Below are 16,619 nucleotides of genomic sequence, written 5' to 3'. Positions count from 1 at the left end.
ATGCCTGTGCTAAACTGCACTTAACAATTCTAAAGAGAGTATACAGCCTAGCCGCCCTTTAATATTATATGCCTCCAAGTACCTTTACCTTCAAGACGTACCCAGAAAAGGCTTTCTATTTCATCCTAAAAACACAAGCACTTAAATAACATATACAATCTCCATCTTTAAAGGTTGCTTTTGGAACGTTTCATTACAAGTCATCAAGCCAGAACCGCGTGTCGATTTTGGCGTTGTGTTGTTCCAAACAGGAAGTGATGTGATTTGTGTGCTTTTGTACATCTTGCCTCTCCATGGTTTGTGGTTCTATTGATAGGTTGTGTGTTAGAGCACCTCCGTGGTTTTTCTGAGATATACTCCATGTTTAACTGTACTGCAGGCCCCATAATTCCTTGGTCACAAGCCTCAGACCGGTGTTGTGCGCCTATTGGAAGGATTGTTATGTAGAGACTCTTTGTAGTCTTTAGGAATTGAGTTGTGAACTTGGAGAAAGTTGTGCTCCCTTTCAGAGTTTAGTAAAGAACCAACAGTCATCTTGGTGGGATCCCGGGCTGTTAATGTATAGAGGGAGATGTCACTGGTGGGAATGGTATTGAAACTTTTACCAACGGGGGAAGGGTCCCTAGAACGGGGCTCGGTGGAGCGAGAGCTGGAGCGCCGGCGGAAGCGATATCGGTAGCTGGGTATTCGGGTAAAGGCAGATTTCTTGAAGAGGTCGGAGTGAGATTTGGCTCTTATTTGCCGATGCTTTTCAATGAACATATGTACTGCTAGCACGCCAACCATCTCTGCAATAATAAAGGAAAGTGCTCCAAAATAAAACGACCAGCCGTAGGAATAGTTGCTTTTCTTGGAATCGCTTTGACCGGGGTCACCAGCGTTGGCTGAAATGTAGACAATTATCCCAATGATGTTGCTTAGCCCTGAAACAGAGAAAATATATTAAAGTGACACTAAGTTCTTCTCCAAAAATGATGTATACACTCCTACTGCTTAAAGTGGTTCTAAAGCCTTAAAGTGATGTTAAAGTCTTTTTTTTTTTGTTTAAAAATAACAAACATGTTATACTTACCTGCTCTGTGCAATGGTTTTGCACAGAGCAGCCCAGATCCTCCTCTTCTCAGGTCCTGCCCCCTCTCTCCTGCCGAGTGCCCCCACAGGAAGCAGTTTGCTATGGGGGCACCCGAGCCGAGCCACTGCTCTGTGTGTCTATTCAGAGACAGAGTCGTGACTAGGCCCCGCCCTCTCTCTCCTTATTGGATCACTTTGATTGACAAAAGTGGAAGCCAATGGTGCATGCTGCTGTCTCTGTCAATGAGGAGGGGGAGTCCTGGACAGCCGAGGCTCTCGTGCAACATTGCTGGATCAAGATGGGGCTCAGGTAAGTATTAGGGGGGCTGAGGGGGGCTGCTGCACACTTAAGATTTTTTTATCTTAATGTATAGAATGCATTTAGATAAAAATCCTTCTGCCTTTAGAACCACTTTAAAGCAGAACTTTACTCATAACAGTTGATAAAAAATTATATAATAATTATGGAGCCAAAATGAGTGTGTGCTGTAAATTGCCTCCAGTATTTTGTTGAAGCCCAGAGCCCTGAGCAGCAGTTAAAGCAAAACTAAACTTAAATCTTTTTCAGCCAAAGAAGCTGCTATTTGTTTGATCTGCAACTGCCATGGTGCTGCACATACATTATGATCAGTTATGTCACCAGGCATTTGATGGTTTGACAGTTTGGTTGAGAACACAAGCTAATGTGACAGTTAGCATTCCTGGCATGCCGGAAATGTTACTGTTTTTAAAACTGTTAGATCGAATCGCTTTAGTCTCGGTTCACACTTATGCGATGCGGGAACCCTACGAATCTACTGCGGGTTCCCGCATTGCATTCCCAGCGCAGGCAGTTCACACTGCCATATGCGAATCGCTGGGGGGGGGGGGGGGGAGGTGTCAATTCAAAGTTAACAACACCCCCAGATCATTTCACATATTGCAGTGCTAACTGACATTCGGGCATGAATCGGATCGCATAGGTGTGAACCACTGTGCAATCCGATTCTGGTTGCGGACCCAAAAAAGGGTCCTGTGCGTGTTTGTGCCGAATCAGATGCAAATTCAGCCATACTATCTGTATGGCTGAATTCTCATTGCACAGACATTGCATGTTATTTTCAGAGCAGTGCGCTCCGAATCACATGCAATGTCTGCCATCGCACTAATGTGAACTGAGCCTTAATCTTTAGACTGTCAGCAGATTGACCTCTACAAATTCTCCACAAAGCAATTAAAAATGGAGGCAAAAATGCTTAAAAATGGAGAGCAATTGAGCATGTGCAGAGTGGTAGGAGACAGTAATAATGGATTTTAAACAGTACAGACACTTATTTCTAATGTTTCACATAGCTATACCTGCAAAAGGGATCAGCCTGAAGTGATCTATCAGAACTTAATTTTCTGACTAAAGTTCAACTTTGAAGTGATTGTAAAGTCTCATTTTTTTTCTTCTATTTTTCTATTATAATAACAATATTATACCTACCTCCTCTGTGCAGTGGTTTTGCACAGGGCAGCCCGGATCCTTCGCTTCACGGGTCCCTCTTCGGTGCTCCTGGCCCCTCCGTTCTGATGAGTGCTCCCACAGCAAGCAGCTTGCTATGGGGCACCCGAATCGAGCTGCAGCTCCATGTATCTATTCAAACACAGAGCTGCAGTTTGCCCCTGGCCCCGCTCACTCCTGATTGGCTAACTGAGTTTGATTGACAGCAGTGGGAGCTACTGACACCGCAGCTGTGTCTCAGCCAATCAGGAGAGAGAGTCCCAGATGGCTGAGGCACTTGTGACATCGCTGGCTAGAGAGGGATCTTAGGTAAGTATTAGGGGGGGCTGAGGGGAGCTGCTGCACACAGAAGGCTTTTTTTCTTAATGCATAGAATGCACTAGGATAACAAAAATTCTGACTTTACAAGCCTTTACGATTTTTTATATGAGTGAATTCTCTACATTAAGATAAAACACTTTCTGTGTCCAGGATCCTCCAATCCCCCTGAGCCAGTTTTTGATCCAGCACTGTGCACAAGAGCAGCGGTTCTCTTGGCTCTCTCCCTCCTCACAGGGCAGATTGACAGCAGCAGGAGCCATAGGAGCTACAGCTACTGTCAATGAAATCCTATGATTTGCAAAGCCTCACTGTCTGTGTCTATGAACTACTCGGAAGACAGGAAGAGCCAGGAGCACCGGCAGTCGTAATTGTTCATATTTTCATTGCACACCTTCCTGGAATAGGCTCTATAGTAATGGGTGCTGCAGCAATCGGCAGCTGAAAACTGAAACATGCACACTACAGTGGAAATATTTGCCAGCACACCACACAGTGTGCTGGCAAATATTTCCACTGAGGAGCACCAGCAGGGGTTCCCAGAAGAGGAGGATTGTGCAATGGTTTTGCACAGAGCAGGTAAGGATGACATGTTTGGAATTTAAAAAAATACATTTAAAGCCCAAATCTATGCCTGCACTGCATGTGTCAACTGCTTGTTTTGCCTAGGGGTGAGGTGAAAGCTTTTACTCACCCAATCCTTCATTCAACTGGAAAACAGTGCTCCCCCATGGTCCAGCGGTGGACTGTTCCTGGTCTATGGAGCCTGATCTGGGCACGGTGATGTCAGGACAGGTCAGGACATCCACAACCCAAGACCTTTGGAGATCAGGGGTGCTTGACTGGTCTTGTGCTAGGAGGATAAGATAACTATATCTCCCTTCTCCTCTCCCTGAGCCAAAGATTACCAGTTAACACTGCGGGCACATCCCCACTGTATGGGAAATTTTTATTTTTTTTTTTGCCCAGAGATTGCCTTTAAAGTTTTAAAATCATTTTAAAGGCCCCGCAATATATTTCTTACTTAATAATTTCTTCTGTTGCTTTTCTCCCTTCTTGTAATGTCTTTTGTGAATTGATGATCCCCTCTTTTTTTTACCCCTCGATTCTGTATGTTTGGAATGAGCAGTGCATGTTAGTTTCAGTGATGAGCACTTCTCTATGCACACTACAAATCCCATAGTCCATAGGCCATCTCGGGAATGACTAAGAGAAGGTGGCTTCATTTACCTATACAGTAGGACCATGGAGAATGAACATAGACAATCTCTAATTGGATGTTTGAGGAGGCTGGGAGCAATACAAATTGATTTTTATTTGAGAATACCTAAGACCTCACCTAGAATATGCAGTTCAGTTTTGGGCACTATTTCTTAAAAAGGATATCAGGGAACTGGAGAAAGTGCAAAGAAGGACAATCAACACAGGGGACAAGGGGGCACTCTTTACGTCTAGAGGAATACAGATTTTGTCTCCAAATACAGAAAGGTTTCTTCACCGTAAGAGCTGTGAAAATGTGGAATAGACTCCCTCCAGAGGTTGTTCTGGCTAGCTCACTAGATTGCTTTAAAAAAGGCCTGGATTCTTTCCTGGGTGTACATAATATAAATGGGTACTAATATTTATAGGTAAAGTTGATCCAGGGAATATCCGATTGCCTCTCGGGGGATCAGGAAGGATTTTTTTCCCCTGCTGTCGCAAATTGGATCATGCTTCGCTGGGGTTTTTCGCCTTCCTCTGGATCAATTGCGGGTATAGGATTGTATGGTTGGGTTTTGTTTACTGTTTTTGTTTTTTTTATTATTATTGGTTGAGCCAGAAGGACTTGTGTCTTTTTCAACCTGACTAACTATGAATAGAATACTGTATAATTTTTAAGCCAGAGTTTAAAATATAAGTTTGAAAATATCTAACAGCATTTATAAGCCTTCGTTAATGTACTATTCAAAGTGATCTGACCTGACCTGACCTAAGATGCATCTAAGGTAAAAAACAATACTGAAGTATAGGTACCTTGTGTTGCCTGTGAGTACATGTATTAGTGTTAATTGATCTGTGCGTTCCTGGAATTTAGTCCCATGATCCCCTCATATGCCCAAGTAAGGATAATACCCTGCTTCCAAAATCCTGTCCCTGCAATTCTGCTGGTTGATCAAATCCAACCAATCCTTATCGTGGCTCTATAAATCAGCACCTATAAGTTACTTTATTACTACGGCCTGTGGTGGGCCGGGTTGATAAATTACTGTGAGGGGCTGAGCATAACCCAGCTGTCTTGGTCCACGTTGGAACCAATGAAAGAATACATGGAAGGTGGAGGATCCTTAAGAATCAATTTAAAGAACTAGGCTGCAAGTTGAAGAGAATGTCCTCCAAGCTGATATTCTCTGAAAAATCACCTGTGTCATGCGCAACACAGGAAAGACAGGGGAAGAATAGAGAACTGAATGCATGGCTAAACACCTGGCATAAGAAGGGGGAACTTGGGTTTCTAGAGCACTGGGCTGACTTTCATTGGGGTACAATCTATATGCTAAAGATGGTTTGCACCTAAATGGAAGGGGATCTGCTGTGCTGGGGAAGAGGTTTATGGGAAGGCTGGAGGAGTATTTAAACTATGATTGAGGGGGGAGAGAGAATTCGATTATAATGAGGCAGACAGGCCAGACAGGGGTCAGTCACTATTGGTGGGTGTGGAATGGAGAAAGATGGGGGAGGGCTATGGCAGGTGATAAGAAGGTTCCCAAATTACAAACAATCATTGGAAATAGACTATTTGTATTAAAATAATAAATATGCAAAATATGTGTGCAAAATGTGACAGCGAATTAAAGTGTTTGTTTACCAATGCCAGATTTCTGCCGAGCAAAATAGATGGGTTGAAGGCTTCGGTGCATGGAGAAAAATATGATTTAATTGGTATTGCTGAATCCTAGCTTCATTTTTCACATGACCAGGCTATTAATATTCCTGGCTATGCTCTCTTTCGGAAGGACAGGGTAAAATGGAAAGGTGGCAGTGTCTGTCTCTATGTGAGAAGTAATCTCAAAGCAAGTGTGAACGAGGACCTAGTTGATGGAGAGTGTAATGAGGCTGAAGAATTATGGGTGGAACTGCACATGGGTGAGCGTACTACAAAGGTTTTAGTTGGAGTTTATTATGGGTTCCCTAATGTTAATGAGGAGGTAAAGACTCGGCTCCTTGCACAGGTATAAAAGTGCTGCAAGGGCTGAGACAGTAATAATAACAGGGGATTTTAACTACCCGGAAATAGACTGGAGTAATGGCACCGCAGGAACAGTTAAAGGGCAAAAATGTATAAACCTACTACAAGACAATTTTATGGTCCAGTTCAAAACCACGCAGAGCATATTACTATAGTTCATAAAAAAAGTACATCTGCGTAGCAGTGACCATAACATGATTTCATTTAATGCAAGCTATAAGCAACAAGCACGTACTGGAAATATAAAAACACTTAATTTTAAGAGAGAAAATTTCCAAGGATGAAGGATGCTCTCCAAGACTTAGACTGGGAGGGAATATTGGTATCGATGATCACAGAACAGAAATGGGAATTCTTTAAAAAGACTGCATGTGAACACAATGCAAAATATATTTCCATGGGCAATACGTTTAAAAGACTAAAAAATAAAACCTATGTCTCTCACGGTCAAAGTTAAAAAAGCTATAAAAAATATTAAGAAAAGAGATTTTAAAAAATATAAAAATGAAGTAACACTATCATCATATAAATCTTACAAAGAATTTAACAGAATATGTAAAAAGGAGCTCAAGGCCGCCAAAATTCAAAACAAACGACAGAGTGCAAAAGATATCAGGACAAACCCCCCAAAATTCTTCAAATATATTAAAGGATAAGTTAATTTTTGTACAAAAAATAATAAATGCACAAATTTTTGCAGGTAAAAAAATGTGCATTTGTTATTTTTGTTTTAGGAGCCTGTAAAGCACTGCACCAGCAATCAGGAGATCGCTGATGCCATGCAGGGCTTCTGAACACTGTCAGTGTATCTTCTTACCCGTACATCCCGTACGGGTAAGCCGATACTCGCCGACAGGAAGGCTCAATGAGCTACCACTGCGCTCAACAGGGCTGTGGTAGTTCATTGAGAACTACAGGCCATCAGCCTTACTTGTAGTTCATTCATACACAAAGCTCTTTCAAAAACTGGCAGCTAGCACAGGGAACTTCTACTCCTGCTGCCACAGGGAGTGGTGGTGGGGGGGGGGGGGGGGGTTGGTGGGCGATGACGGCAGCACTTGGAGCATGTTACATGTTCCACCCTAAAATCGGGTGAAACATGTAACATGTTCCCAATGGTGAACTTCTCCTTTATTAGTAAAAAGGTCAGGTGTCAGTATGTAGGCCCTTTACAGAAAAATCTGGAATGGCTGACTGGAGACAAAGAGAAGGCAAATTTATCAAATACCTTGTTGAGCTCTGTGTATACAAAGGAGCATGGAGGAGCTCACGTCCATAATGGGGGTGGTATTGACATAGCTCCAAATGAATCACTATGGCTCAAAATTGATATGGTCCAGAAATATTAAGACAGAATAAAGGTAAATAAAGCATCTGGATTGGATGGCATAAACCCACGGATTGTACAAGAATTGAGCTCTGTCAATTCAAAGCCATTGTTTCTAATTTTTAGGGACATGTTAATGACTGGAATAGTAACACTGGAATGGCGTAAGCCCAATGTGGTTCCTATATTTAAAAAGGGATCAAAGTCTTTATCAAGTACCTATAGACCTGCTAGTTTAACTTCTATAGTTGGGAAGATACTGGAGAGTTTAATAAAAGACCACATAGATGAGTTCTTGCTGGAAAAAAATATTTTAAGAAACAGACAGCATGGATTCATGAAAGAGAGAAGTTGTCACACAAATCTGATTTCTTTTTATGAGGAGGTAAGTCAAATTTTGGTCATTGGGGTGGCTGTGGATGTAGTATACTTGGATTTTGCAAAAGCGTTTGACACAGTTCCCCACACACGGCGAGAGAGAGAGAGAGAGAGTATGCAGTTCACTTTTGGGCACCAATTCACCAAAAGGATATCTGGGAACTGGAGAAACTGCAGAGAAGAGCAACCAAACTGATAAAAGGCATGGGGGAGCTCAGCTATGAGGAAAGATTAGATGAACTGAATTTATTCTCTCTTGAGAAGAGGAGATTAAGGGGGATATGATCAACATGTACAAATATATAAGGGGTCCATAGAGTGAACTTGGTGTTGAGTTTTTCACTTTAAGGTCATCACAGAGGACAAGGGGGCACTCTTTATGTCTGGCGTAAAAGAGATTTAATCTCCAAATACGGAAAGGCTTCTTTACAGTAAGAGCTGTGAAAATGTGGAACAGACTCCTTCAAGAGCTGGTTCTGGCCAGCTTAGTAGATTGCTTTAAAAAAAGGCCTGGATTCTTTCCTAAATGTACATAATATAACTGGGTACTAATCTTTATAGGTAAAGTTGATCCAGGGAATATCCGATTGACTCTTGGGGGATCAGAAGAAATTGGAAAGAATTGTTGCTCTACATAAAAATGGCCTAGGCTATAAGAAGATTGCCAAGACCCTAAACTGAGCTGCAGCATGGTAGTCAAGACTATACAGTGGTTTAACAGGACAAGTTCCACTCAGAAGAGGCCTCACCATGGTCGACCAAAGAAGTTGAGTGCACGTGCTCAGCGTCATATCCAGCGGTTGTGTTTGGGAAACCATCTATGAGGGGTGTACTCACTTTTGTGAGATACTGTATGTCAAATGGAACTTCCTAGTCTTTAATACGTTATTTATGAAATGTATTTCTGAAATGAGCAAGACAGGAGATCCAACTCTTTTACTTACAGTTAATAGTAATTAGGCAAGCCTTCTTGCCATCACATGTTATGTTCTGGCTGTAAACCTTTTCTCTTTAGCTGACTTCTCTGTTGCAGGATATACTCAATATGGCCAAAATGATATGTACAGCAGATCATCACACTTATTTGAGCTTGTGGCAGATCCCATTCCAAAACCACGTGCATTAAAGGGTAACACACACACCTGGCTGCTACAGCAGCTAAGAATGCATACAAATCTGAAAAGACAACCCTGGCTGGTGCCTTACAGGTGGCCGATCATTTCCAAAAACCCCTCTAAATGGGCACCCCCTCCATCATCGCATGGCATGTATTGTCAGATTGAGAGGAAGGAGACTAGCGAATGTCTATTCGCTAATCTCCCTAGCTAGTAAGAATACATATCACTCCAGATATCAGCTGTCACTTTATCTGGCTGCTGTGACCGGGGTAGAAGCTAAACGGTGAACGACATTCTAATTAGTATTGATCGACCGATATAGTTTTCTTAGTGCCGATACCGATACCAATATTTTGGTCATCGGATATCGGTATCGGCCGATGTTGGCCGATATTTCGGGACATTTAAAACATTTTTTTTTTTTTTTTTTACAGGTACTCTGGTGGAGGGATCAAGTTTGGCTGTTTTGAATGCTCGCATTTTTTTTAATTTGCCGCCAAGTACGAGGAAGTTATGTCATGACATCACTTCCAGGTTTTTACATGGAGACCGAATGTGGCTTTGATCGGGTCTTCTGTTCGGCGGCGGTGGAGGTAGGATGCCCGGGTCTCCCGGTGGGACGGGAGACCTGGGCGAGCCGCGGAAGGTGGTGGGAGGGGGGGGGGGAAGTCCCCTCCTGCTCCTTGTAATGACAGCTGAGTGGCTTCTCAGCCGCATCGGTTGTCATTACAAGACAGCCGACCGTCGGCTATGGACGCTGGTACCGGGGTGATGCCTCTAGCTGCAGGCATCACTCCGGTACAGCACTTTCCCGAAATATTGGCAATATCGGTAACCTCAGGGGCCGATTCCGATATATCGGTGAAAATGCATATCGGCCCCTGATATATAATCGGTCAATCCCTACTAATTAGTCTCAGTAGTGTTCACTAGGACTGAGAACAGGTCTCTGTGCAGGCCACTCAAGTTCCTCCACACCAAACCCATCAAACCATGTCTTTATGGAGCTGCGGTTGTTGTCATATTCCGATTTTATATTGGTTTTAAATTGGATATTTTAATATTTAATATTTTGCTCGACTGTCTATGTTAGGCAGTGAATTATTCGGGCATTTCCAATTATATTGCCATAATTTATTTAGTCACTGATGGTGAGCTGCAGCGGAGCTTCAGGGGTTAATCCGTGTTGTTTATTTCCTCTGACCACTGCTGTTCAGCTCTGTTATTCTTATTTCCTGTGTCTACAGGAAGTTGGGCTGGTCCTTGGTTGAAGGGGGTGGAGGATTTCCATTCCCCTTCACTTCCTGTTTTGTAATGACCTGGCTTCTGGTTGCTATGAGACGCCTTTATAATGAGCGGGTGCGGTCTCCCTCCTTACCCCTGCTGAGGAAGTCATGCTTATTGACGTAATGCATACGGGGGAAGGAGTCTGATGTCACCCGCAGCTCTCTGAGATCCTGGAACACATTTCTGCACTTTCGCTTTCATCTGGCACTGTGACAGTGCCTTGCTTGTGAGTGATGCTTTATTTTTTACTTTAATAAATGTCCTTAATTAAGCGGAGAGCATTAGATCGTTTTATTTATCTTTTCCGGATTGCCATACACGGGTTTCTGTGAACCTGTTGGATCCTGGATATACAGATCTTCTGGCTGCCTCTGGCTTACTGATACAAAGTGTTGTGACCCCTAGTGGTCGAATACAGGAGGTGAGAGGCTGTATTATCTGTGGTGGAGGAGTCACGTTTGCAGTGTCGTTTTAAATATTCCTGTTTTTCACTTTGGAAATCAGCTTTTAAGGACTTTATGATTTATGATCCACATGCTTTTTATTGTGCATTTTATACATTTTAATGTGAATGATTTTATGCACTATTTGTAATTTTATAGCGCTGCACTTTATTTTCTTTTACTGCATATTATAGGTTTTGGTAGGTTTGACCTATCCTGGTGTACAGCTGCTTACCCATCCATTTGATTTTAAGCGCTGAATTTTTATTTTTTTTGTACACAGGGGCACAGTTATGCTTGAATCAAAAAAGGGGTGTTCCCCGTACTGTTGCCTTGAGGTAGGAAGCACACACTTAAAATATATTTTGCCATATTGCTGTTTAGCCTGCAGTACCAAGAACCTAAAAAGGCTTTTTTTGCCACATTCCATTAAAAAAAAAAATATATATTTTTTGCACATATATCGTTTGGACATATACAATGATCCCTCACTTTTATGAGCCACTCCTGAAGCTTACCTGCTGAGACGAAGAAGATTCCTGCACTTAAGATCACATTGTGCTTATTCTTATAAAACTCACTGGCAGCCACACACAGACCTCCAAAAAAGAGAAGACCCACACTAAGGATAGGGAAGATACTGGAAGCACGTACAGCACCTGAACAGAGAGGAAGACATGCATTATTAATATAGTAAGGAAAGCCGCTAATTTATGAATGTTTGTCTCTTTCCTCCTCATTGCATTAATGACAGCATCACTGTGATTTGATTATATTAGCTCAAAGAGACTTTCCAGCTCACAAGTTAGTTACATGAACAATGGCCATTGTGTTCATAAAATACTATTTTCACTTTTTTTTTTTTTTTTAAATCTCAGCATTGCTGTTGTTCTCCAGCCTCTTTCAGATACTTCCTGTCAAGCAGTCTCTACAGCAATATTGCACATCATTGCTTTGGTTTCTGATAGTGGCGGTGGCTGACAATGCCTGCACAATATACATTCAACAACAAGCACTTAGAAAATGTCAATTGTCCTTAAAAGCACATCAAAATGTGCTCATAATGGTCTTCGCCAAATAAAATGAAAGCCAATTCATTCATGAATCAGAATAAAGTACATGCGTGAAAAATAAGATGCGTCCTGTCTCTGTTTCTCCTTTCTTCCACAAATGCAATACAATTCTGCAGATTAATCCTCTTCCTTCTATACCTGCTGGTGACACTCAAAAAAAAATGAAAAACAGAAAATCAACATATTGTTTAGTATGTCCAAACAAAACACACTGTATGTGCTTACATTTCAATTGTGTGATCGAGTGCCATGCAAAACGGCGTCCCAGAGCCAGGTTTTGACCCGGGGGCACGGAACACTTCAGGTTCCGGGGGACCATTATACACAGAATTGGTTGACATTCTCAATGACAGTCACACATTTTTAAAATGCATGATACAATGTCACATGTGCCCACACACACGCAGTCATAGTGCTATTTGTGTGGTTTTCTTGAAATTTAATAATTTAATTAAATTAAAATTAATTTTTGAAAAACAATACAATATACCAGGCCAGAGCTTTACAGATGATAGCTGGCAAAATATTACTTCCCAAAATACATTTAATAAAATATAGTAATTTTTTTTATTATACTTTTTATATTATTTTTTTATTATTTAAATTTTAATATTTTATATATCATTTTTATAATATTGTTTTTTTATCATTTTTGTATAGAGGGGGCCTCTTCTGTCCAGCAAATGCCCCTCTTGCCCCTTTATAAATCCAGGCTTGGTGTGCCCTCCAGTGACAACTCTTATGCCTCGTACACACGCAACGATTATCGGTCGACCGATCGGCCGTCTTTTGTCCAGTGTTGTTGTGTTGGTTGAAATGTGCTCTAGACTTGCACTGGACTTTTGTTGGCCAACAAAAACCAACTTCAGAAGTGATGTCATGTGATGGTTTACTTTCCGTGTGTTTTTTCTTCTCTGAGCATGCCCAGTCTTGCTCATCGGATTTTTGTCTGCCGAAATCTGTACTGACTGACGAAAAATCGGCCGTTGTGGTGACGGCCAACAAAAATTTTATAGCCTGCACACCAGATTTTATTCTGCCGAAAAGTCGCAGTCGGTTGTCGGAAGCATCATACTAACAAGCCGAAAATCGGCCGATCGGACGTTGGCCGAAAATTCACGGCCAACAATCGGGGCGTGTGTACGAGGCATTAGGTCGGGCTCACACAAATGCGGCCGCAATTCACAGCCTGGGGTCCGGCGCGTCCCTGTTTACCAATTCAGGTGTGAATCAGGTCCAAATTTTTGCCTGAATTCACACCTGAATGGGAACCAAAGACACACAGGACCCTTTTTAAATGCGCCGCGGAGCTGTGTGACCTGACTCCATTGAGAGCCGGTCACACTCTGCTGTCATGCGAAATGGATGTGGGGAAACCCTCATCCAATTCACATATCTGTAAACCCAGCCTTAGTCCTTAAATGTCCACCCTTACCCGCTGGAGCATCAAGCACGTTTGATAAAAATCCACTACCGATTCTTCCTTCCAGAATAATCCTCTTCCTTTTGCATTCACTATAGAAGCTCCGAAAACGAAATAACAAAATATAGTGTAGTATGTTTAAAAAAAGGTAGCCCTTAGAGTACATAAATGTGCTCACATTTTCATTATGTGCTTAGTGCCTTACTAAACCAGTGACATGCGTTCTCAAAAAAATGTGCGTCTTCATGCAACTATTGAATTCCATTAGTATCTACCCTTACCCTTTAAATTAGTAATCATGCCTTGTATATCATTCTCCCTACACTTCCTTGCAGACAACTCCAATTGTAGTGTCCAATGGTACCAAAAATACTCAAATAGTGGAATACCACTTTAAGAAAGGGATTGCCAAAAAGTGATAAACCACTCACATTCTTGCATGCAACTAAAGTGCAAACCGTGTCCCCACAGTGATCCTTCCACCTTGTGTTAGTCCATAACTTTTTCACTCATTATACCTTACCAAATTCCATAATCCATGCACTTATACAACAATCCTTGTTCCGCTCATACAGTATAATATTATCCCCTCTCATTTACAGCGATGTTAACCAAGATGTCCGTGCAATAGATTAATAAATGGCCATAGTGCATTATATTCAAATAAAAAGGGCATTTATTTTTTCCCCCCCATACACTTAAAAAACAAATAAAGGTAAAAAACACATGCAAACCAGCATCAAAGATGGCAGCCACGGCACTTCCGATGCTCGTCTGATGTCACTTCCTGAAGCGCGTTTTGTCCAAACGAGCACATTGACTAGCTTTACAGTGCATTTTGTTTAGACATACTACACAATATGTTGTTTTTTACATTTATTAATTTATATATTTATTTTAGTGGGTATAGAAGGAAGAGGATTAATCTGCAGAATTGTATTGTACTGGAAGAAAGGAAAAACTGAGACAGGATGCATCTTATTTTTCGTGCATGTACTTTATTTTGATTCATGAATGACGAGGCTTTCATTTTATTTAGTGAAGACCATTATGAGAACATTTTGATAACTTTTAAGGACAATTGACATTTGCTGGCTGTTGCATGTATATATCTTCCTGCTAGGGAGCAGAGATAATCCAGCAGCTGGGTTAGTTTTTACTACTTAAAGGATTTTTAGTCCTAATGCGCTGATATTTTGGGAATATAATGCCTGCACAATGTGCACAGCTGCTTGTGATCTTCACCAGGGGTGCAGTCTCTGATGGAACTTCCCCAGGTCAATGATGTCTCTGTACCCCCCATCCCCCACAGGCCTGATCCCTGATATATACTATATTACCAAAAGTATTGGGACACTTTCCTTTACACGTACATGAACTTTAATGGCATCCCATTCTTAGTCCATAGGGTTCAATATTGAGTTGGCCCACCCTTTGCAGCTATAACAGCTTCAACTCTTCTGGGAAGGCTGTCCACAAGGTTTAGGAGTGTGTCTATGGGAATGTTTGACCATTCTTCCAGAAGCACATTTGTTAGGTCAGGCACTGACTCACAGTCTGTGCTCTAATTCATCCCAAAGGTGTTCTGTCGGGTTGAGGTCCCCCACCCCAAACTTGCTCATCCATGTCTTTATGGACCTTGCTTTGCGCACTGATCCAAATCATTTGGTGAAGGGGAAATTATAGTTTGAGGTTGTTTTTCAGGGGTTGTGCTTGGCCCCTTAGTTCCAGTGAAGGGAACTCTTAAGGCGTCAGCATACCAAGACATTTTGGACAATTTCATGCTCTCAACTTTGTGGAAACAGTTTAGGGTTGGCTCTTTCTGTTCCAACATGACTGCGCACCAGTGCACGAAGCAAGGTGTGAACTGGATGGAACTGGATGTATGAGCGAGTTTGGGGTGGAGGAACTCAATTGGCCTGCAGAGAGTCATGACCTCAACCCAACAGAACACCTTTGGGATGAATTAGTGTGCAGACTGTGAGCCAGGCCTTCTCTCCAACATCAGTGCCTGATCTCACAAATGCACTTTTGGAAGAATGGTCAAACGTTCCCAAAGACACACTCTTAAAGGGTGGGCCAAATCAATATTGAACCCTCTGGACTAGTACTGGGATGCCATTAAAGTTCATGTGCATGAAAAGGCAGGTGCCCTAATACATTTGTTAATATAGTGTATATGCTTTCTCCCAGCATGCTTAGTGGTCACGAAACTCCTACTGATTGGTTGAGAGAAGTATGCATATTCATAACTCAGTTTCACTGCAGCTTATCATACTAATGTCAAAGGTACCAGTGATACCTACTGGCAAAAGCTAGGAACTACAGCTATACTGAGCTCAGGAGAAAACCTAAGTTATCACAAGGACCATAACTCCCAACTGTCCCTGATTTAGAGCGACTGCCCTTCATTCGGTACAAAGTCCCTCTGTCCAGTATAAAGGAATAGTAGTGGTAAAAAAAGCATTTGTGGGTTTAACCAATCATTTTTTTTTGTACAATTCTCCTTTAAGGGGGTGTGGCAGAGGGTGTGTCCTATGCCTACACTTTTGCTAATAGGTGTCCCTCATTCCTATGTCAGAAAGGTGGGAGGTATGCAAAGACCACAAATCAACCAGATTAACTACTAGGTTAACTACCATGCAGCAAAGGTAAATTTACTGATAGCCCCTATTTAGGCCTCGGTGGCTATACATTGAAATTAAAATGGGGCAAAAATGATTCTATTAACACCAACAATGGAGTATGATTCCTTCCATTAATACCAATGACACGGCACTACTCCTCTCACACCAATGATAGCGCACTATTCCTCCCACTGATACCAACAATTGGGCCATCTTTCTTCCACTAATATTAACATAGAGGCATTAATCACACTTAACCCTTTGGCGGGAGCACATGCCAGGTGGCCGGGCCTTGGCACTGAGCGGCCGCATATTTGCGTGCAATAGCTCCAACAGTGCTGTGCTGAAGCGTACGCCTTGTGCGCTACTGGCACAGTGACCGGCGGCTCAAGCAAAGTTCCTAATCGCTGTTCACGATCTAAACTTTTCCGAACATGTGACCACCATGACAGCCAAACACGGCGGTCTCGTGGCCATAAGCTCCCCGTAGTAAAAACCCCTAAAGGGCCAGCAGAAGTCGGCGCAAAGGGGTTACACGAACCACAGGGGCTGGGCCATTTTACTCCCATTGCTTAACAGCCCTGAAACTGACCACCAAGCCTGGACATTCTGTACTCCTACTGGCTTCTCCACGAGATAGAGAATGGAGTTCCTTTGTTTAGAAAGTTTGGGGATTCCTGCATTAGAGTAATAAGTTAGGGCTTTGATGTAATGGGGAAGTGGAGAAGGCGCATAGATGGTTGAGTACAACTTGCTGAGGTCTAATGAAAGCTCCAGATTGAAAAATACTTTTGAGATGACAGTAACATATCAAAGCTTGTTTTGCATTAGTGATTAGGTCT

General features: G+C 42.2%; 1 protein-coding gene across 2 annotated transcripts in view; it reads right to left on the bottom strand.

Annotated features, from left to right (window-relative positions):
* Positions 1-16,619, bottom strand: part of CACNG3 (calcium voltage-gated channel auxiliary subunit gamma 3) — a 483,472-nt gene that overhangs the window by 309,202 nt on the left and 157,651 nt on the right. The window contains exons 3-4 of one of the 2 annotated variants that reach the window (XR_014225405.1): positions 11,173-11,313; positions 273-923 (exon numbers count right to left, since the gene is read on the bottom strand). Coding sequence is in view for 1 of the 2 variants with exons in the window: in XM_082261079.1 (XP_082117205.1) it covers positions 406-923; positions 11,173-11,313 (659 nt within the window). In the remaining variant the exon portion in view is untranslated. Of the gene's footprint in view, positions 1-57; positions 924-11,172; positions 11,314-16,619 lie in introns of those variants that run through there. The other variant, XM_082261079.1, reaches the window with a different exon arrangement.

Source organism: Pelophylax lessonae (assembly GCF_965119305.1).
Source record: "Pelophylax lessonae genome assembly, chromosome: 6".
NCBI classification, from domain to species: domain Eukaryota; kingdom Metazoa; phylum Chordata; class Amphibia; order Anura; family Ranidae; genus Pelophylax; species Pelophylax lessonae.
This window is presented reverse-complemented; position numbering and strand designations above follow the sequence as displayed.